This window comes from Mustela lutreola, chromosome 2, assembly GCF_030435805.1.
Source record: "Mustela lutreola isolate mMusLut2 chromosome 2, mMusLut2.pri, whole genome shotgun sequence".
In the NCBI taxonomy this organism is placed as follows: domain Eukaryota; kingdom Metazoa; phylum Chordata; class Mammalia; order Carnivora; family Mustelidae; genus Mustela; species Mustela lutreola.
Window position 1 is genome coordinate 223584634 of NC_081291.1, and position 23362 is coordinate 223607995.

Consider the following 23362-nt stretch of genomic DNA (forward strand, 5'->3'; position numbering starts at 1 on the left):
CAGAATTAGGGAAATAAGTGACACCAAGAAATGTTCCAACGTCAATTATTGGAATCCGTGAGGGGGAGGAGAAAGAAAGAAGGCTAGAAGATATAGTTTAACAAATTCTCCATGAAAATTTTCCCAGTCTGGCAAATGGAACCAGCATTTGTGTACTAGAGGCAGAATGGTCTCCCCCCAATATCATAGAATCTAGAAGGACCTCGAGACACCTGATTGTGAAAATGATGAATCATAATTTTAGACAGGAGCTCTTGAAAGCAGCTAGGGGGAAGAAATCCCTTATGTACAGAGGAAAGCCCATCAGAATAATGTCAGACCTGTCCACAGAAACCTGGCAAGCCAGAAAGGGCTGGCAAGATATATTCAGGCCACTAAATGAGAAGAACATTCAGCAAAGAATACTTTACTCAGCAAGACTGACATTCAAAATGGATGGAGAGACAACTAGCTTCCAAGACTGGCAAGGTTTAAAAGAGTATGTGACCACCAAGCCAACACTGCAAGAAATATTAAGGGGGGTTCTATAAAAGAGGAAAAAACCCAAGAATATCATTAAACAGAAATATATGGAAGCAATCTATAGAAACAAAGACTTCACTGGTAACACAATGTCAATAGAAACGTATCTCTCAGTAATCACTCTCAATGTGAATGGCCTAAACGTGACCATAAAACAACACAGGGTTGCATATTGGAAAAAAGGACAGGACCCATCCATATGTTGTCTACGAGAGACCCATTTTGAACCCAAGGATACATCCAGACTGGAAGTAAAGGGATTGAGAAGCATCTTTCATGTCAGTGGGCCTCAAAAGAAGGCTAGGGTAGCAATTCTCATATCAGATAAATTAGATTTTAAACTAAAGACTGTAGTCAGAGATACAGAAGGACACTACATAATTCTTAAAGGGACTATCCACCAAGAAGATCTAATGATTGTAAATATTTATGCCCCCAATATGGGAGCAGCCAATTACATAAGAAAACTGTTAATCAAGATAAAGAGTCATATTGATATAAATATATTAATAGTAGGAGATCTTAACACACCATTCTCAGTAATAGACAGAACATCCAAGCAGAAAATCAATAAAGAAACAAGAGCATTGAATGACACATTGGACCAGATGGACCTCATAGATATATACAGAACATTCCACCCTAAAACAACAGCATACTCATTCTTCTTGAGTGCACATGGAACCTTCTCCAGAATGGACCACAAATTAGGGCTCAACTGATACCAAAAGATTGAGATTATTCCCTGAATATTCTCAGATCGTAATGCTTTGAAACTGGAGCTCAGCCACAAGAAAATTTTGGAAGGAATTCAAACACCTGGAAGCTAAAGACCACCCTGCTTAAGAATGCTTGGATCAACCAGGAGATCAAAGAACTGAAACAATTCATGGAAACCAATGAGAATGAAGACACTTCGGTCCAAAACCTATGAGATACAGCAAAGGCTGTCCTAAAGGGGAAATACATAACCACCCAAGCCTCCCTCAAAAGAATTGAAAAATCCAGAATACACCAGCTGCCTCTATACCTTAAAGAACTGGAGAATCAACAACAAATTAAGCCAACTCCACATACAAGGGGGAACTAATCAAGATTAGAGCAGAGATCAATGAGATAGAAACTAGAGATACAGTAGAACCATCAATGAAACTAGAAGCTGTTTTTTTTTAATCAATAAGATCAATAAACTGTTAGCCAAACTAACCCAAAAGAAAAGAGAGAAGGCCCAAATTAATCAAATTATGAATGAAAAGGGAGAGATCACAACTAACACCAAGGAAATAGAAACAATCCTCAGAAATTATTATCAACAGTTATATGCCAGTAAGTTAAGAAAACTAGATGAAATGGATGCACTCCTGGAATACTATAAACTTCCAAAATTGAACCAGGAAGAAATTGACAACCTGAATAGACTGATATTTCGTAACGAGATTGAAGCAGTGATCAAAAACCTCCCAAAAAACAAGAGCCCAGGACTTGATGGATTCTCTGGGGAATGCTACCAAACTTTCAAAGAAGAAATAACACCTATTCTCCTGAAGCTGTTTCAAAAAATTAGAGCAGAAGGAAAACTTCCAGTCTCTTTTTATGAAGCCAGCCTTACCCGATCCCCAATCCAGGCAAAGACCCCAGCAAAAAGGAGAATTTCAGACCCATATCCCTGATGAATATGGATGCTAAGATTCTCAACAAGATCCTAGCAAATAGGATCCAACAGCACATTAAAAAGATTATCCACCATGAGCAGGTGTAATTCATCGCTGGGTTTCAAGGATGGTTCAACATTTACAAATCAATCAATGTGATAGAACAAATCAATAAGAGATGAGAGAAGAACCACATGGTCCTCTCAATTGATGCAGAAAAAGCATTTGACAAAATCCAGCGTCCGTTCCTGATTAAAACGCTCCAAAGTATAGGAAGAGAGGGAACATTCTTCAACTTCATAAAGTCTATCTATGAAAAACCCATAGCAAATATTATCCCCAATGGGAAAAATCTCACAGCCTTCCCATTGAGATCAGGAACACGACAAGGATGCCCACTCTCACCACTCTTGTTCAACATAGTATTAGAAGTCCTAGCAACAGCAATCAGACGACAAAGAGAAATAAAATGTATTCAAATTGGCAATGAAGAAGTCAAACTCTCTCTCTTCGCAGATGACATGATACTTTATACGGAAAACCCAAAATACTCCACCCCCAAACTACTAGAACTCATACAGCAATTCAATAATGTGGCAGGATACAAAGTCAAAGTACAGAAATCAGTTGCTTTCGTATACACTAACAATGAAAATACAGAAAAGGAAATTAGAGAATCGATCCCATTTTCTATAGCACCAAGAACCATAAAATACCTGGGAATAAACCTAACCAAAGAAGTAAAGGATCTGTACTCAAGGAACTACAGAAAACTCATGAAAGAAATCAAAGACACAAAAAGATGGAACACTATTTCATGCTCATGGATCAGAAAAATAAACATTATTCAAAATTTCTATACTGCCTAGAGCAATCTATACTTTCAATGCCATTCCGATCAAAATTTCACCGGCATTTTTCAAAGACCTGGAGCAAACAATCTTAAATTTATATGGAATCAGATGAGACCCTGAATTGCTAAGGAAATGTTGAAAAACAAAAACAAAATTGGGGCATCACGTTGCGTGATTTCAAGCTTTACTACGAAGCTGTGATCACCAAGACAGCATGGTACTGGCAGTACTGGCATAAAAACAGACACATAGACCAGTGGAACAGAGTAGAGAGCCCAGATGTGGACCCTCAACTCTATGGTCAAATAATCTTCGACAAAGCAGGAAAAAATATACAGTGGAAAAAAGATAGTCTCTTCAATAAATGGTGCTGGGAAAACTGGGCAGCTATATGTAGAAGAATGAAACTCAACCATTCTCTTACACCATACACAAAGCTAAACCCGAAATGGATAAAAGACCTCAACCTGCGACAGGAATCCATCAGAATCATAGAGGAGAACATAGGCAGTAATCTCTTCGATATCAGCCACAGAAACTTCTTTCAAGATATGTCTCCAAAGGCAAAGGAAACAAAAGCAAAAATGAATTTTTGGAACTTCATTAAGATCAAAATCTTCTGCGCAGCAAAGGAAACAGTCAACAAAACAAAGAGGTAACCCACGGAATGGGAGAAGATATTCGCAAATGACAGTACAGACAACAGACTGATATCCAGGATCTATAAAGAACTTCTCAAACTCAACACACACAAAACAGATAATCATGTCAAAAACAGGGCAAAAGACATGAACAGACACTTCTCCAATGAAGACATACACATGGCTAACAGACATATGAAAAAAATGTTCATTATCACTAGCCATCAGGGAGATTCAAATCAAAACCACACCAGTTAGAATGGCCAAAATTAGCAAGACAGTAAACAACATGTGTTGGAGAGGATGAGGAGAAAGGGGAACCCTCTTACACTGTTGGTGGGAATGCAAGTTGGTGCAGCTACTTTGGAGAACAGTGTGGAGATTCCTTAAGAAATTAAAAATAGAGCTTCCCTATGACCCTGCAATTGCACTACTGGGTATTTACACCCAAAGATACAGATGTATTTAAAAGAAGGGCTGTATTCTCCCCAATGTTTATAGCAGCAATGGCCATGGTCGCCAAACTGTGGAAAGAACCAAGATGCCCTTCAACAGACGAATGGATAAGAAAGATGTGGTCCATATACACTATGGAGTATGATGCCTCCATCAGAAAGGATGAATCCCCAACTTTTGTATCAACATGGATGGGACTAAGAGGAGATTATGCTGAATGAACTAAGTCAAGCAGAGAGAGTCAATTATATGGTTTCACTCATTTGTGGAGCATAAGAAATAACACAGAGGACATGGGGAGATAGAGAGGAGAAGGGAGTTGGGGGAAATTGAAGGGGGAGATGAAATATGAGAGACAATGGACTCTGAAAAACAATCTGAGGGTTTTGAAGGGGCGGGGGGTGGGATGTTGAGTGAGCCTGGTGGTGGGTATTATGGAGGGCACGTGTTGCATGGAGCACTGGCTGTGCTGCATAAACAATGAATTCTGGTACACTGAAAAGAAATTTTAAAAATTAAAAAAAAGTTCAAAATACACTGACAGAGATTAATTCCTACCATGAGCTCGTGAATATACTTCCCACAGCCAAGTGTGGAATCATTCGATTTGAAGATAAGTCAATAGAAATTTCCCATGCTAAAACAAAGAGGGGCACCTGGCTGGCTCAGTCAGTGGAGCATGCAACTCTTGATCTCAGGGTTGTAAGTTCTAGCCCCACATTGGGTGTAGAGATTACTTTTAAAAAATATTTAAACACACACAAAGAGAAAGTGGGAGGTAAAACAAGAACAAAACATCAAAGAGCTCTAGGAAAACAGCAAGGCATCACTAATGCGTGTAATTAAAGTCCCAGAAAGGGGCATCTGGGTGGCTCAGTGGGTTAAAACCTCTACCTTCAACTCAGGTCATGATCCCGGGGTCCTGGGATCAAGCCCCAAATCGGGCTCTCTGCTGGGTGGGGAGCCTGCTTCCTCCTCTCTCTCTGCCTGCTCTCTCTGCCTGCCTCTCTGCCTACTTGTGATCTCTGTCTGTCAAATAAATAAACTTTTTTAAAAAAATGAAGTCACAAAGTGCGGCACAGGTGAGTGAAAGAGACACGTGCCTCTGTCCAGGTAGTGGGCACTGGGGGCTCTCAGGAGAGAATATGCTGGAAGCAGCCAGAGAAAAGCTTGGTTTGCCCATGGTGGGTGGCTGGAGTGGACCCCAGAGCCACACGCGAGGAGACAGTGAGGGAGACAGAAAGGTCAGCATGCCACGATGTGTTCATCCTCACCCTCCAGCTGCGTTCCGCAGTAAGCTCACTCAGGGGCAGCACTCACTCAGCACAGGAGCAACTGCTGGACACACCCAGGAAGGACAATATCAGGGGCCATCTGAGAGGCAGACAGGGACAGCGACTTAAGAAGCTGGTAGACACATAGATGAACAAATATTAACTGAGTAGAATTGCAGCAATGTGTACTAATTAGTGTGCTTAGGAAACTAATGAAGGTAAAACTAGAGCCCTGGACAGACAATGCCTGTACGTTGCAGGGAATCTGCTTTTATCTTCAAGGCAAGAAGGGATGTGACCAACATCAGACCACTGAAATCCTGAGGACCACCGATAAAGACTAGAAGCCTAAGAATGTCACAACCGGAGAAGGTAGAAAACAAAATGAGACTTGTAAAATGTGAATGCAAACACAAGTAGAAAAAGACTTTTAAAAACAGCACGGAAAGGGAGGACAAAGAGAATCCCAAATAAGATGACAGAAATAAATTCAAATATATTCATGACCATAATAAACATAATTAGATTAAAATCTCCAGTTAAAAAGCAGGGATTGAATTTTTTTTTTTAATAAAATTCAGCTCTGCACTGTTGTAGTCTAAGTCAGGGTGTCAAGCCACAGCCCTCATTCAGGGCGCCCAGCTTCTGCCCAGGTGTCAGTGTGGTTTCAATGGACATGACCACGCTCCTTTGCTTGCACAGACTATGGCTATTTGTGCTGCTTCAGGGCTGCTTCAGGAGTCCGCAAACTGGAGAGATCTGCTGCCTAGTCATTTACCTAAAAAGGGTATCAACCCCTGGTCTAAAACAGAACAGAAAGACCAAAAGTAAAAAAGTGCACCTAGCAAGCATTAACCAAAAACATCTAGTGAAAGTATCTTAATAGATGAAATATACCTTAAGATAGAAGGTGCTGTTATTAATGAAATGATGTCTCATTAGTGATAACAAAATTCAACTCAGTGGGAAGATATAATGATCCTCAACTTCTACATACCACAAAGAACAGCCTCAAATCACAAAATCTGGTGCATTCTAAAGAGGAGCCACAGTCCTTCCATCATAGGGAAAGACTGTGACACACATTGCGTCAAACATGTCCTGTTTGACATGACAGGACAAGAAGAAAAATGATGTTAACAATCAATTTACTCAAAACTTGAAAAGTTGCACTTTTCTTTAGCTTATTTTTTAAAATTTTTTCTTTAGTTTTAGATAAATTGTGATGAAGTGAGACACTGGCGATTAGTGTTTTGTCTTGGAAATCTTCAAATATATGACATGCCATCGTGTACTTCATTTTGGGGCCATATAGATATAGATGTACATATACATATTAGATAGATCACCATGGCCTGAAACACTGAGCTCATGGTACATATGCATAGACTCTTCCACATCTATCAATGAAGAATTTCAACAAGATCAAAACAAACTGGTTTCTATCACAACAAATGATGCCCAGCCATGACAGGTTGAAAGCCTGAGTTTATCATCCTTGTAAAACAAGGGACTTCGATTTCCCTTTTTTCTTTGTTCCACTCTATGACCTACGGAAAGCATTTGTGCTTAGCCTTCTGAAGTTTTTCTATGGAAAGTGCCATGGAAGTGCACTTAAAGTGATCCCATGTAGAAATAGCAAAAGCACAGGCAGAAATTAATGAACTTGGAAAGAGTTACACCATGCAGATCAACAGAGCCAAGGATGACTCTATGAAAAAATAACTATTTTGACAAGACTGGCTGATGGAATAAATGAGAAGGCACAAATAAAGACTATCAGGAAACCAGGAATAAAAATGTGGCAGGACTACAGATGAAATGGAGATTTTAAAATCAGCAATGACTATTACGAACAACCTAACCCCAATAAATTCTATAACAACATATAACTTTCCAAAATGAATAATTTAGAGCTTGACTAGCCTATAACCATTACAGAAACTGAGCCAAGAGTCAGAATCCCCAACAAAACAACACCAGACCCAGAGGGTCTATAAGTGTCTGCTGGCAACATTCAAGGAGAAAACATCTCCAAACTTGTACAAGCTCTCACAGAGAGGACAAAAATGAGACCACTCCCTCTCTTTTATTTATGAGCTAGATGAACCTGAACACCAGAAACTGACTACAGGTTAGCAGGAAATCCCACTCGTACAAGTTTAGAAACAAGGGAAAGTCCTCAAACATGCTGGAGGTCAGGGTGGCAGCCACCCTAGGAAGATGGGGATGGGTGTGGGGGAGGAACCAGAAGGTCCGGACATGGGGTGTGCCCACTCCCTGGACCTGGTGGCGGTTACAGGGAACACTGTTCATCAAGCTGTGCCTTATGTTTTCTGTACTTTATGTAGGCATGTTGTCCTATTTAAAAAATTGAAAATAAAACTCCCAAGATGTGTATCACAACTACCAGACTGCCAACATGTGGATCATGTGACTGTAGTGGCCATGGTAAAAGACGTGGACTATATCCCAGGACAGAGCTGGGCAGAATGACAAGATGGAAACACTCATTTCAAGAAAGAGAATAAGAGGCAATACTGACTCCAGGAACCTAATCAATATGGACATTAGTAAGATGTCAGAACTAGAGTTCAGAACAATGATTATAAAGATACTAGCTGGGCTTGAAAAAAGCATAGAAGATACTAGAGAATCCCTTACTGGAGAAGTAAAAGAAACTAAAACCTAATGAGATCAAAATTTAAAAGGCTATTATTGAGATGCAATAAAAAATGGAGGCTCTGCTGGACAAATAAAGCAGAAGAGTCAGTGATCTAGAAGACAAAATGATGAAGAATAAGGAAGCTGAGAAAAAGAGAGAGAAAAAACTACTGGATCATGATAGAAGGATTTGAAAGAGCAGTGATTCCATAAAGTGAAAAAAATATTAGAATAATTGGAGTCCCAGAGGATGAGGGAAAGAAAGAATGGGACAGAAGGATTATTTGAATAAATTATAGCTGAGAAGTTCCCTAATCTGGAGAAGGAAACAGGCATTCAAGTCCAGGAGGCACAAAGAACCCCCCTTCAAATCAATAAAAATAGGTCAACATCTCCACATATAATAGTGAAGCTTGCAAATTTCAGAGATAAAGAGAAAATCCTGAAAGCAGCTCAGGACAAGAGGTTCTTAACCTACATGGCTAGAAACATAAGGTTTGCAGCAGACCGGTCCACGAGACCTGGCAGACACAAAGGACTGGCATGATATACTCAGGGTGCTAAATGAGAAAAATATGCAGCCAAGAATATTTTCTCCAGCTAGGATGATATTCAGAATAGAAGGAGAGATAGAGAGCATCCAGGACAAACAGAAACTAAAATAATTTATAATCACTAAACCAGGCCAGAAGAACTGTTAAAAGAGATCCTTTAAGAGAAGAGAGAGCTCAAAAGTTACATAGACCAGAAAGGAACAGAAACAATATACAAAAACAGTGACTTTACAGGTAATACAATGGCAGCAAGTTCATATCTTTTGACAGTTACTGTGATGTAAATGGGCTAAATGCTCCAATCAAAAGACACAGTGTATCAGATTGGATAAAAAAGCAAGACCCTGGGGCACCTGGGTGGCTCAGTGGGTTAAAGCCTCTGTCTTCAGTTCAGGTCATGATCCCAGGGTCCTGAGATTGAGCCCCGTATTGGGCTCTCCACTCAGCAGGGAGCCTGCTTCCCCATCTCTCTCTCTGCCTGACTCTCTGCCTACTTGTGATCTCTGTCTATCAAATAAATAAATAAGATCTTTTTTTAAAAAAAAAGGAAGCAAGACCCATCAGTATGCTATCTACAAAGATGCCTCCAGATTGAATGTGAGGGGATGGAAAACCATTTATCATGCTATTGGGCATAAAGAAAGCTGAGGTAGCAATCCTTCTATCAGATGAATTAGATTTTAAACCAAAGACTGTAATAAGAGATGACAAAGGACATTATACCATAATTAAAGATCTAGCCAAAAAGAAGATCTAACAATTGTAAATATTTATGCCCTAACATGGGAACAGTCAATTATATAACCCAATTAATAACAAAATTAAAGGAACACATAATAATACAGTAATACAGTAATAGGAGGGAATTTTAACATCCCACTCACTGCAGTGGACAGATCATCTGAGTAGAATATCTACAAGAAGGGCTTTGAATGACACACTGATGGACCAGATAGGCCAGATGGACTTCACAGATATATTCAGAACATTCCATCTTAAAGCAACAGAATACACATTCTTCTTGAGTGCACATGGACCATTCTCCAGAATAGCTCACATCCTGGGCCACAAATCAGGTCTCAACTTGTACCAAAAGACTGGGATCATTCCCTGCATATTTTCAGAGCACAATGCTTTGAAACTGGAACTCAATCATGAGAGGAAATTTGGAAAGAACTCAAATACATGGAGGTTAAAGAGCATCCTACTAAAGAATGAGTGGGTCAGCCAGGAAATTAAAGAAGAATTGAAAAATTCATGGAAACAAATGAAAATGAAAACACACCATTCAAAACCTTTGGGATGCAGCGGTGGTCACGAGAGGAAAGTGTACAGTGATACAAGCCTTTTTCAAGAAACAAGAAGTTTTCAAGGACACAACCTAACCCTGTACCTAAAGGAGCTGGAGAAAGAACAGCAAAGAAAGCCTAAACCCAGCAGGAGAAGAGAAATCATACAGATCAGAGCAGAAATCAATGAAATAGAAACCAAAAGAACAGTAGAACAAATCAACAAAACTAGGAGCTGGTTCTTTGAAAGAATTAATAAGATGATAAACCCCTGGCCAGAATTATCAAAGAGAAAAGAGAAAGGACCCAAATAAATAAAATTATGAATGAAAGAGGAGAGATCACAACCAAAACCAAAGAAATGCAAACAATTATCAGAATATATTATGAGCAACTATACATCAGCAAATTTGACAATCTGGAAGAAATGGATGCATTCCTAGAAACTTATAAACCACTAAAATTGAACCAGAAAGAAATAGAAAACCTGAACAGACCCATACTAGTAAGGAATTGAAGCAGTCATCAAAAATCTCCCAATAAACAAGAGCCCAGGGCCAGAAAGCTTCCCAGGGGAATTTCACCAAACATTTAAAGAAAAATGAATACCTGTTCTTCTGAAGCTGTTTCAAAAATTAGAAATGCCTCTCTGCCTGTATTTGGAAGGAAAACTTCCAAAATTTTCTGAGGCCGTCATTACCTTGATTCCAAAACCAGACAAAGACTCCACCAAAAAAGAGAATTACAGACCAATATCCCTGATGAATATGGATGCAAAAATTCTCACCAAGGTACTAGCTAAGAGGATCCAACAGTATTTTAAAAGGACTCTTCATTATGCTGAGTGAAATAAGTCAAGCAGAGAGAGTCAATTATCATATGGTTTCACTTATTTGTGGAGCATAAGGAATAACACGGAGGGCATGGGGAGATGGAGAGGAGAAAGGAGCTGCGGGAAATTGGAGGGGCAGACGAACCATGAGAAACTGGACTCTGAAAAACACACAGGGTTTTGGAGGGGTGGGGGGTGGCAAGTTGGGTGAGCCTGGTGGTGCGTACTGTGGAGGGCACGTATTGCATGGAGCACTGGGTGTGGCGCATAAACAATGAATTCTGGAACACTGAAAAAAATTTAAAAAATAAATTAAAAATTTAAAAAATAAATATAATAAACAAATAAAAATAAAAGGACTGTTCACGGGGCGCCTGGGTGGCTCAATGGGTTAAAGTCTCTACCTTCGACTCGGGTCATGATCTCGGGGTCCTGGGATCGAGCCCCGCATCGGGCTCTCTGCTCAGCGGGGAGCCTGCTTCCTCCTCTCTCTCTGTCTGCCTCTCTGCCTACTTGTGATCTCTGCCTGTCAAATAAATAAATAAGTAATCTTAAAAAATTTAAAAAAGAACTATCCACCCTAAGTGGTATTTATCCCTGGGCTGCCAGGTGGTTCAACACCCACAAACCAATCAGTGTGACACGCCGCATTAAAAAAAGAAAGGACAAGAACCATAACATCCTCTCAATAGATGCAGGAAAAGCATTGGACAAAGCACAGCATCCAGCGTTTTTTTATTAAAACGTCAGTGTAGGGATAGGGAACATACCTCAATATCATCTAAGCCATATACAAAAAGCCCACAGTAAATATCATTCTCAATGGGGAAAAAACTGAGAGCTTTCCCCCTAAGGTCAGGCATCCAGCAGGGATGCCCACTGTCATCACTGCCGTTCAGCACAGTACTGGAAGTCCTAGCCTCAGCAATCACACAACGAAAAGAAACAAAGACATCTGAATCAGCAAAGAAGTCAAACTCACACTCTTTGCAGAGGACATCATAATCTATGTAGAAACCCCAAAAGACTTCACCCCAAAATTGCTAGAACTCATACAGGAATTCATTAAGTGGCAAGATATGAAATCAAGGCGCAGAAATCAGTTGCATTTTGATACACTGAGAAACCAGAAAGGGAGACAAAGCATAAGAGACGCTAAATCATAGGAAACAAACAGCGTTGCTGGAGGGAAAGGGGTGGGGCTGGGCATTGAGGAGGGCGCGCGACGGAATGAACACGGATGAATCACTGACCTCTACGTCTGGAAATGATTATACACTATATGTTAGTTCACTGAATTTAAATTAAAAAAATTTTAAAGACAGGGTATCCGAGGCCATGGCAGCTGGGGTGTGAGGTGAGGACAGCCACTCTTCACAGTGGCTTCCACACTCCAGTGTAGGCGACGGCCGTGCATGAGCAGGAGCACTTCTGGAGAGAGGAGCACTGATCACATGCACCAGAAACGTTAGAGGAATGGAAACTGGCAGCATCCGAGGCAGTAGCTAAAAATTACGTACGACCTAAAGCCCATGAAGGAGAATCAGCAGACGCAGCAGATGCGTGCAGTGGAGTACTAGACAGCCGAGAACAGAGATGGCAAGGGCTACGGGTGTTGTCTGGGATGGATTGCTCCAACACAACGTTTAAGGGGAGAAAAGCATGTTACAAAAGGATGCAGGGCTTATGATGCCATTTAAATGCTTTAAAAAAATGCCAGAATATACTGCTTTATTTCAGAACATGGGTGAAGAAGTGCACTGGGGTTAGCAACCCCAATCTCAAGCGGGTTCCTGCAAGGGGCGCTAGGGATGGCTTTTCTTTTTTTTTTTTTTTTTTTTTTTTTTTTTTCAAGATTTTATTTATTTATTTGACAGAGAGAGATCACAAGTAGGCAGAGAGGCAGGCAGAGAGAGAGAGGAGGAAGCAGGCTCACTGCTGAGCAGAGAGCCCGATGTGGGACTCGATCCCAGGACCCTGAGATCATGACCTGAGCCGAAGGCAGCGGCTTAACCCACTGAGCCACCCAGGCGCCCCAGGGATGGCTTTTCTAACCCGGTAAAACTCCTCTCCCTTCCCCAGACTCTGCCAGCAGCCTTTCTCTTGCCACACGCCTCTCGTGCAGCAACAGAGCAGAAGGTACCCCATGCTGGCGTCCAGTGTCCTACCTACGCCATGAGCCTCATGGGAATTCCCACCAGCCAGTTTCACCAGGGAGCCTGGTAAGCCAGCAGAGTTGTGTGTGCAAGTGCCTCTGTGTGCATGTGTGTGTGCTTCTGTGTGTGCCCATATGTGCCATATATGCACATGCTCGTGTGTGTGCCCTTGTGCCATATGTGTGCATGTGTGTGCCCAAGTGTGTCTGTATGTGTGTGTGCACATGTGTGCACCTCTGTGCATGCGTGTGTGGGTGCTTGTTTGTGTGCCCTTGTGACCTGTGTGTGCCTGTGTGTGCTCATGGTGTGCGTGTGTGCATGCCCATGTGTGTGCTCAAGTGTGAGCCTGTTCGTGTGTGTGCGTGTGCATGCCGTGTACGCACGTGTTCATGTCTGTGTGTGTGTGTGTGTGTGTGTGTGTGCAGTTCCGTGTTGTCTAGGGCACAGGCAGGTGGAGGTGGGTGAGGCGGAAGACAGGGACAGACAGAAGGTGCCCAGTGGAGCAGGTCTGGGGAGGGACGCTCAGGGGCCTCTCCCAGGCTGTCTCCTGGTTCCCGGTCCTCTGATGTCCGAGACACTGGGGCAGGTTTGAGTCATGTCAGTGGTGCTGTCCACGCCACACCTGCTTGGGAGGTCAAGTATAGAACTGACCAGAACAGAGGACCAGGCTCCTCCCTGTGGCGGGCGAGGCTGCAGAGCCTGTGACAGGTGTCGCGGGCCAAGCGGTACAGCCAACACATCAAATGCAGACACCTGGGTGGTAGGAATGTCCAGAGGAACGTCCAGGGGAATGTCTAGGGAGACGGCCATTCTGCTCTGTGTTGATGCCCCCTGCCCGGGCCCAGCCCAGCCTCGAGCCCCTGTGTACCATGCCTGTTGCTCTGCCGCAGGACCCCTGGGCAACACCCTCCCCCAGGCCAGGGGAGTTTCTGCTGTGCCCGCTACGTGGTGTCCCCTGCATGGCTGAGCCGTGCCTCCTGCTGGCTGGCCGGTGGCTGCCCGTCCCTCTGCTGCCCAGTGGCCGGCAGCCAGGCCCCCTCCTGCTACACACCAGTGAGGTGCCAGGCCAGTGGGTCTCAAGTGCACCCACTCTCTGACCCAGAAACTTCATCCCAAAACAAACCCCCAGAAACAAGGCATGGAGCTATGTTGTCTGCAGAGACCAGGTGATTGAGAAGCCGAATTCCCCAAATCTCCACCATGGCCCAGGGCTTCCAGATGGTGCCCGTTCTCAGGGTGGCAAGGGGGAAGCTGTGTCCCTGACCACACAGCCTGGCACCATGCACCCGCCTGCCGCACTGCCCAACATGCACAAGGTGACTGCCTTGCCGTGGGGGGACACAGGGCGTCAGCTGGCCTTGCCGCAGGGGGAGACAGGGCGTCAGCTGGCCTCGATGGAAGGGTCCCAGGCGGCAAAGGTGGGACAAGGCAGCACACGGCCCGGCCCCCCTGCCCCCGTCCCCCGGCACCCACACCTGCCCTTGTACAGCAGCGACCCGGGATAGAGCAGCAGGGAAGTGTCAAGAGGACGCATGCACACGAATCCTCCCAAGAACGCATGCGGTGGAAGCGAGTTCAAGGCCAGTACATGCAGGACAGCCTCCTACCATCATTAGGAGGCTGTGGGAGAAAGCACGCCTCTCCAGGGCACAGAGGTATGGCTCCACTCTGTCTCAAAAGGCAGCAGAGAGCGCACAGATCCACCCTGAGAAGCCAGCGGTGAAGGGCTGATGCTGTCCCGGCATCCACGTTAGGGAGTAGATACCTGGGGGTATTATAATAACCAGTAACTGATCATCCATCCGGCTAAAAATGGGCCACACATGGACCAGCAACAGAAGTGAGTCATGATCCAGGGGCCAGTCCTGGTCGGGTTCTGCAGATCTAATGTAACAAAGAGTTAGGAGCTGGACTCAACCTTCCGGAACACAGGAGCCAGGACACAGGACATCTGACGTGACGCCCCACCCCCCAGCCACGTGCACCACCAAGTCCTCCACAGGGGCTCCCACTTTCCATGAGCCGCTGTGAGAAGGGGCTTAGCCTTCCCCACTTTGTAGCAGAGACAGGGTGTGCAGAAACAGAAGACAGGCACGCAGAGCTGCATCAGGAAAGCATGGTTTATTGGGCTCACAGATGACTGGTTCCCACTGGAGACAGAGGACCCCGGAAACTAGGCCTCCCACAGGGAACATGCTGGGTCACAGAGGGATCCAGGTCATCCTGCCACATCCTCACCATGGGCTTTCGAAGGTCCACTGGGCACGTTCTTCATCTGCCTGTGCAGAACCCGGAGGGTGCTGAAGACTTCCTCCAGGAGGGGCGCAGATGTGGCCCCCTGTGCCCTGGGAGCAGCTGGGGGGGATCCCAGTCAGAAGCAGGACGGGGTGCTACAGGAGACGGGTCCGTAGAGCAGGGTTGAATTCTAGAGGCGTTCTCACCGTCGGGGCGGGTGGGCTAGCAGCCCCCAGAGGACTGGCAGGAGGAGGCCATGAGCACGAGGGGCTTGCAGCTCACGGGCACACACACAGAGGACTGGCAGGAGGGGACCACGTACACGGCGGGCTTGCAGCTCACGGACAGGGCGGGCCTGCAGCTCACGGGCACGTAGCAGGACGTCTGGCAGGAGCTGGGGGTGCAGGAGGCCGGCTGGCAAGAGCTGGGCACACAGCAGGACGTCTGGCAGGGGCTGGACATGCAGCAGGACGTCTGGCAGGGGCTGAGCACATAGCAGGACGTCTGGCAGGAGCTGGGCACGCAGCAGGCCGGCTGGCAGCCCGTGGAGCAGCTGGTGTGGCACATGGTGGCGTGGGGCTGGAGTGGAGTCAGAGAGGAGCGCGGTGAGTTCTGGAGGCTCCTGCCCCGGGCAGCCTTTATGTTTGCGCTGCGGGGGTCCGGACAGCACGGGACGCAGCTGCTGTCTCCCTTGTTTGTGCTTCTTCCGGTCTGTGTCCCAGAACTTGGATTCTGCTGCAGGTGTTTTGTCTGTCTGGCCCTAACCCTCATGACTAATTGGCCCCTCTCCAAATGCAAGTTACACTTGGAAACGTGCCCAGGTGTGTCATTGGCACCAGCCGGATTCTGCGTCCTTCCTTATGATTTCTCTGGAGCCACTTCTGTGTGACTCAGAAAACATGGGTGTCCCAACCCCTGCACACATGATGATGGCCCCTGGACGGCCTACCCCACGTCAGGAAGGCTCCAAGGCGAGTGCTCAGAGAACGGGTATGTCTGGCTCATGTCCGAGTGTCCCAGGAGCTTCTGGCTGCAGGTCAAGCACGGCCAACATGAAGGAAGGACACGGCGACCAGCTGCCCACAGCACAAGAGTGGACGGAAGGGTGTGGGTCACAGAGAACTCCTGGCGGGCAACAACCTTGGATCCTTGTCTTGAGAAAGCCTCATTGTTAGAGAAGCACAGTAAACAAAGGCATGGACCTCCTGGCAGGAGGCACAGCCCCACCAGAAGCAAGGGTGTCCCTGGGAAGTGGGAGGGAACACCAGCCACACACATGCGGCCCACAGAGGTCAACAGTCACGTGGGACTCCGAGGAAGTCTGGCTGAGTCTGGTGGCGGGTCTTCCTCTCCTCCAGGGACTCTCGCCTGACCTCTATCGCCAGAAAGCTGGCAGGGAGGTCCTCTGTCTGCCCCCCAGGGCTCTGGCTGGTAGACACTGGAGTCCACACTGGACGTACGAAGAACCCACAGTCTCTAGCACCCCTTCTCCACCCCACCCAGGTCGGTGAGAACGCCTCTAGAATTCAACACAGAAGATGGTATTTCTGAAAACACTCCTGCAAGATGCTGCTGAATTATAAGATTTGGGACAGATTTATAAGAGTTTTCCAGATTAGGGCCCAAAGATGGACACACAGGTCAGCGAGGTCCAGGCACCCACACCCAAGCATACTCACAGTCTGAGTTCATTTGTTAGGGAGACACTGACTGTTCCCCATTCCAGGGTCTCCTCCATGAGGAGGGACAGCCATCTGAGCTTCCTCACCCCCTCCTCCATGCCACTCCTCACTCCTTGCACACAGAGATTCTGGGGCCCACTTGCCTGCAGACAGCACCTGCTGGGGTCCACATGGACAGGGCAGTCTCAGCACAAAGACTGACCCCTTTGTTGGGGGGGGGGGTGTCATTTACAATTTTCCAATACAGCTTGTCATGGACAGGAGAGTCCGTCAGCTTCTGTTCTGGAAGGCACACACCTAGCCACGCACCTGGACACTTGCAGGTGACGGAACAGATCTTCCCCTGAACAAAGTGTAAAGCCAGGCTGTGCACGTCCAAGATAGTCAGTGAACAAGTGATCGTGTACCAGAACAGAAATCAACAGCCAGTAAAAGAGAACACAGACGTCCTACATCCAGTGTCATAATTAATTTCAATATACAATTTAAAAAAATCACTAGACATAAAAGATACAGAAAACGGAATCTGCAGTGAAAGAAACATGTCAATCAATAGTCATGCAACTTGAGACAGTCTGGACGTTGCTGGCAAACAATGGTGGGAGAGTGGCTCTTTAAATACGTGTAAAGAGTCTGAGGAGGATACATTTGAAGAATTAAATGAAAGTATTATCTTCATGACTGAATGGAGAGGGAATGTTTGACAGATAAATGGAAACTGGTTAAAAAAAAAAAAGAAAGAAAGATGGCGGGAGAGAGATTCTCGAACTGAAAACACACAGTGGAAATGAAACGTTCACTGGGATGTTGAAGACAGAAGAACGAAGAGGACGTGAAAGTGAACACATGTTGAGAGAAATTATCTGACCGGAAGGAGAAGGAAGAGTTAAGAAAAATAAAAAGAGGGGCCCCGGGTGGCTCAGTCCATTGGGGGTCCAAGTCTTGACTGCAGTTCAGGTCAGGGTCTCGGGTCATGAGATCGAGCCCCCTGTCGGGCTCTGCACTCAGCGGAGAGCCAGCTCGGGATTCTCTCTCTCCCTCTGCTCTTCCCCCTGCTTGCTCGCTCTCCCTCTAATAAATAAATAAATTAAAAAAAAAAAAAGTAAACTCTGGGCACATAATAGGTACCGTGATGAAAACCAAAAATGCAGAGCAAAGCCTTCAAAGCAGTGAGAGGAAGATCACTTCACAGACGAGGAGAAAAGGTGACAGCTGACTTCTCATCAGCAGCAGAGACCAGAGGACGGACGAGAACGGGGTGAGGTTGCTGAAGACGGGCACTGCCAATCAAGGATGCCACGCGTAGCAAAAGGAGAGAGAACATCCTCTGAAAGGAGGTGAGACGAAACCCTCCCAGGATACAGGAAGGAAGAGAGCCACCCGCTGTGGAGTGCGGGGCAAGGGACCCCGAAGGGGGGCGCTGGGAGGAGCCCTAGGGGAGGAGGAAGGAGCAGCCTCGTTTTCATCCTTCTCGTGGTTGACAAGCGACCCATGGAAACCTGCAGCTCCGTCACTAGGTCACATGTGGACCTGTGGTCACGTGTGGTTACCCTGGATCCTTTTGGTCCTGAGGGGTTTTAACCTGTTGTCAGGCCAGAGGAGCGTGTGGATGGACGTGGCTCACCGCCAGGTCTCAAGGTCACGCTGCTGTGTGGTCTCAGGTGGGCTCCAGGCTGTTCTTGTCTCCGCTCTGACCACAGTGGGAGCCCCCAAGACCACAGTCTTGGAATAACTTAACTAGTGTGGCTTGTTACTGGGCCAACTGAGGAGCCCTTCTGTCCACACCTGCTGTCACTGGGGGGGGCCCATCCCTGTGCAGAGGGCCCAGTGGGCGCAGCCTCAGAGTGGGAGTGACAGTGCCCCTGCCGAATGGCCCCCAACTCAGAAGAATGTGCTAGAGATGACACGTCAGGTCAGGGGTCCCGGGACTGTGGGGGGTATCGACCCCCACCCCTGCCGCTGCCTTCTTCCCAGCGGATGGGTCTCATGCAAGGTCATGCCAGCCTTGCTAGAGCCAGACGGACCAGACGCTGGCGCTGGGAGAGGAGCCCGGCGTGGGCAGCTCGCCCCTCACCGCCCCTCCCGGGCTCCGGCCGGTGCTGCCCCGTCTTGGAGGGCAGCTCTGCCATGTGAGCTTGGAAGCCGCAGAAGACACATGATCTGCCCGCTCTTGCTCCTGTCTCTGCAAGCTGATTCGGGACTGTACGATATGTCACTACTGAACCCCTAAAACCCCAGCATAATTTGGCACAACGGTAATGACCGCAGACCCCAGAGTGAAACTGAGCTTCAAACGCCTGCTTCTTGGCCGCAGTGGGAGAGCACACGCATCACAGAATCCAATCGCGCATCCGTGTACATGGGCTCCCCTACCCCTATGATGGCGGCAAGGACTGGTGACTAGTCAGTGACGAGCTGACAGCGTGGCACCTGGCACAAAGCTGGGACCGGATGACATGGTGGATGCCATGGCCACAGCTGTCCCCAGTGAGGAGCCCAGCCGCTGGGCTCTGGTCCCTTGGGAAGACCTTTTGGGTCACGGAGTTTCCAAATAAAAGACCTCAACGTGAGACAGGAATCCATCAGAATCCTAGAGGAGAACATAGGCAGTAATCTCTCCGATATCAGCCACAGCAACTTCTTTCAAGATATGTCTCCAAAGGCAAAGGAAACAAAAGCAAAAATAAACTTTTGGGACTTCATCAAAATCAAAAGCTTCTGCACAGCAAAGGAAACAGTCAAAAAAACAAAGAGGTAGCCCACGGAATAGGAGAAGATATTTGCAAATGACAGTACAGACAAAAGTTTGATATCCAGGATCTATAAAGAACTCCTCAAACTCAACTCACACAAAACAGACAATCATATCAAAAAATGGGCAGAAGATATGAACAGACACTTCTCCAATGAAGACCTACAAATGGCTATCAGACACATGAAAAAGTGTTCATCATCACTAGCCATCAGGGAGATTCAAATTAAAACCACATTGAGAGACCACCTTACACCAGTTAGAATGGCCAAAATTAGCAAGACAGGAAACAGCATGTGTTGGAGAGGATGTGGAGAAAGGGGAACCCTCTTCCACTGTTGGTGGGAAGGCAAGTTGGTGCAGCCTCTTTGGAGAGCAGTGTGGAGGTTCCTCAAGAAATTAAAAATAGAGCTTCCCTATGACCCTGCAATTGCACTCCTGGGTATTTACCCCAAAGATACAGGTGTAGTGAAAGAAGGGCCATCTGTACCCCAATGTTTATAGCAGCCATGGCCATAGTCGCCAAACTGTGGCAAGAACCAAGATGCCCTTCAACGGACGAATGGATAAGGAAGATGTGGTCCATATACACTATGGAGTATGATGCCTCCATCAGAAAGGACGAATACCCAACTTTTGTAGCAACATGGACGGGACTGGAAGAGATGATGCTGAGTGAAATCAGTCAAGCAGAGAGAGTCAATTATCATATGGTTTCACTTATTTGTGGAGCATAACACATAGCATGGAGGACAAGGGGAGATGGAGAGGAGAAGGGAGTTGGGGGAAATTGGAAGGGGAGGTGAACCATGAGAGACTATGGACTCTGAAAAACAATCTGAGGGTTTAGAAGGGGCGGGGGGTGGGAGGTCGGGGTACCAGGTGGTGGGTATTAGGGAGGGCACGGATTGCAGGGAGCACTGGGTGTGGTGAAAAAATAATGAATACTGTTATGCTGAAAAGAAATAAATTAAAAAAAAAAAAAAAAACAGGGATCCCCAGTCTGGCGAGCAGGACGGTGCTTGTGTGGACAGAGGACAGGGTACATGAGCTCGGGGAGGACCTGGAGCATCCTGATATGGAAGCCCTTGTCCCCAGCCGATGGTCCTTCACCATCCTACCTGGGCTGGGTCGAGAAATCGCGGGGCTGCTGGGTCACGCTGAGCCTCCAGCTGTCACAGAGTCTCCTGAACAGAGTCGCTTCCACCAGGACACTCCAGGAAGAGACGCACAGGGGAGGAGGAGGAAGAGGAAAACAATCAGGCCACCAGGAGGAAGGCCCCCGTGTGGCTTGTTGCCAGGATGCCACAGCCCGGGTATAAAGGCTGCCTGGGGAAGGAGCCTCCAGACCAGCCCCGTCCTCCACCCTGACTCCACTCCAGCCCCACGCCACCATGTGCCAGTCCAGCTGCTCCACGGGCTGCCAGCCGGCCTGCTGCGTGCCCAGCTCCTGCCAGATGTCCTGCTCTGGTTCCCTGGACTGCATCCCCACCTGCTGCCCTCCCCCAGGCTGTGGGGGCTCCTGCAGTGCCCCCTGCATGCTTCTGCTGTGCCAGCCTGCGTGCGGCTCGACCGTCTCCTGCCAGTCAGCATGCGGCTGCCCGTCCCTGTGCTGCCCAGTGGCCTGCGGCCAGGCCTCCTCCTGCAGCTCAGCCTGCTGTGTGCCCAGCTCCTGCCAGACGTCCTGCTGCGTGCCCGTGAGCTGCAAGCCAGCCGTGTGCGTGCCCGTGAGCTGCAAGCCCGTTGTGTATGTGGCTCCCTCCTGCCAGGCCTCTGGGGGCTGCCAGCCCTCCTGCCCCACCCTGCTCTGCAGGCCTGCCCCCTGCGGCACCCCTACCTGCTGCTGACGAATCACTCTACTGACCTCTCCCACCATGTCTCATTACCGAATCAGTGATGGTGTTTATTAAAAATAAATCTCTCTGCTCCTCAGCACTGTGTCTTTCTGTGATTTCACCCTGAAGCTGTCTCTCCCAGTCACCTGCTCGCTTGGACAAGCCAATGCCTGAGAAGCGCCATCCAAGGGTGGTTCTCCTGGGGCAGTCAAGCCCCTCAGCATGTTGGGGAAACCCACGAAGAAAAGCTGTAATCCAGGCTCTTAGAACCTGAACAGGAAGGAATCCAGGCATTCCTTCCCACTGTTTCAAGTGAGGACTTCATGCATGGTTCTTTGATCCTAGAAAGTGCCGATGAGGCACAGATGATGGGTTGCACCAAGGAGCCAGTGGGACAGGAACGGAGATCTCAGCTCAAAGAAGAGAGTTCCCTACACGCCAGAGCTACCCTACAGATAATGGGCACCTGGACGTTGTTCCAGCTTCTCAAGAGAAGCTACGTTCACTCCACTCTCCCCATAAGAGGCAGACCTGGAATGAACCCACAGGTCCATGTACAGGGATGGAGAAAGCAGGCACGACAGTCCCACGAGGGAGAAGAGGCGGGCAAGGAAGGGGAGCGCTCTGCGTTTGCCGCCGCGCGAATGGGTCTCAGGGCGCGGTGCCGGGCGGAGCTGGGCCACAGCGCCCGCGCCATGATCCCCTTAAAGTGAGGCTCCAAGACAAGCAAACGGGTTTCTTCTTTTAAAGATCAGAACAGCGGCTGCTTCTGGAGGATTCGGATGACGCTGGCTGGCAGAAGAGGCTATCTGGAGAGGGTGGTGGGGTCCACGGCCTGAGCAGAGGGCACAGGTCACATCCGGGGCCCTGAGAAGGTTGGAGCAAGAATGTGTGTCCTGATGGGGCTTGGGCTACTCAGATGAATGCCTTTGGCAAAATTCTTCAAGGGAAACACCCAAGATTCATATTATTTCACACACAAAAGCATAAAAATTGAATTCCTGTTCAGGGTATGCCTCCTAAATATTTGAGTGGAACGTACTATTGCTTGTGATGTACTTTGAGATGCTCCAAGGAGCTACGAGGTGCAGAGGGAGGGGTGGTGTGATGGGCGAGTGTCCGAGAATGTGAATGAGGCCCGGTGTTAGCGATGGGCTTGAGGAACGGGGAGCTGGATACACGCAACGTTTAATTCTCTCCGCTTTTCTGTGTCTGAAATATTTCATAATAAAATGAAAATAATCATTGAGCTAAGCAGATTACAATAAAATGTTCCTTTAAAGGAAAAAACAGAAGACACAAATGGGTTTCCTGCTCTGGATGGGAGATTAAACCGAGAGCCTGCGTGCTGTGGCCGTCTAATAGTCATGGCACACGGGCGCCCGGTGTTCCAATGCAGTAAGGGTGGACTGTGGGTTGGCCAAACACCCAGAGTACTGTGCTGGTTGTGAGAAAGGCAACACTCTGCGAGAGTGGACGCCACTGTTCGAGATGGCCAACTGAGCTCACCGCTCTCATCCCAACCCTCCTGGGACCCACTGTGGGGGAGAAGTCAGCTTACGATGGGCGAAGGGGCCTGGCAAATTCAATGGGAAGCGGCGAGTGTGCTGACCCCAAGGCAGGGGCCCTGCAGCGGGACAGGACTTGGTCCCCATGAACAGGCTCAGTGAAGACGGGTGTGTCCTCAGTGGAGGGGAGGAGCCAGGGCCACCCAGCCAGGCTGAGTGTCCAGCGATCCACCTCCCCACAGAACACCACCAGCGGTATCTCTGGGACAGTAGAACACCTTACCCAGGAAGGGCTAAGGTTCCTGGAGAGCTATTGGCACCCCCAAAGACATAACTCTCATTCTGGCTTCTGGGCTCCCAACTTTCTTATCCTCAAGTGAAGCCCACCACCCAGAAGACCCCCATCCCAACCCCAGAGTGCCATGTCAGCCTCCCCACACGGGCGAGCTTTCTCTA

The 23362-nt window shown here is 47.4% G+C and overlaps 3 protein-coding genes across 3 annotated transcripts in view; 1 reads left to right on the plus strand and 2 right to left on the minus strand.

Moving 5' to 3' along the window:
* The window catches only part of TSPEAR (thrombospondin type laminin G domain and EAR repeats), a 201714-nt gene that overhangs the window by 155057 nt on the left and 23295 nt on the right, over window positions 1–23362 (minus strand). The window lies entirely within an intron of this gene.
* On the minus strand, window positions 14997–17216 carry LOC131825463 (keratin-associated protein 12-1-like). The gene has a single exon (XM_059164922.1). It carries the CDS (start codon window positions 15898–15900, stop codon window positions 15352–15354), a length of 549 nt encoding a protein of 182 aa, XP_059020905.1. The 5' UTR covers window positions 15901–17216; the 3' UTR covers window positions 14997–15351.
* On the plus strand, window positions 20735–21410 carry LOC131825465 (keratin-associated protein 12-1-like). The gene is made up of 2 exons (XM_059164924.1): window positions 20735–21033; window positions 21184–21410. Exons 1-2 carry the CDS (start codon window positions 20958–20960, stop codon window positions 21408–21410), a joined length of 303 nt encoding a protein of 100 aa, XP_059020907.1. The 5' UTR covers window positions 20735–20957.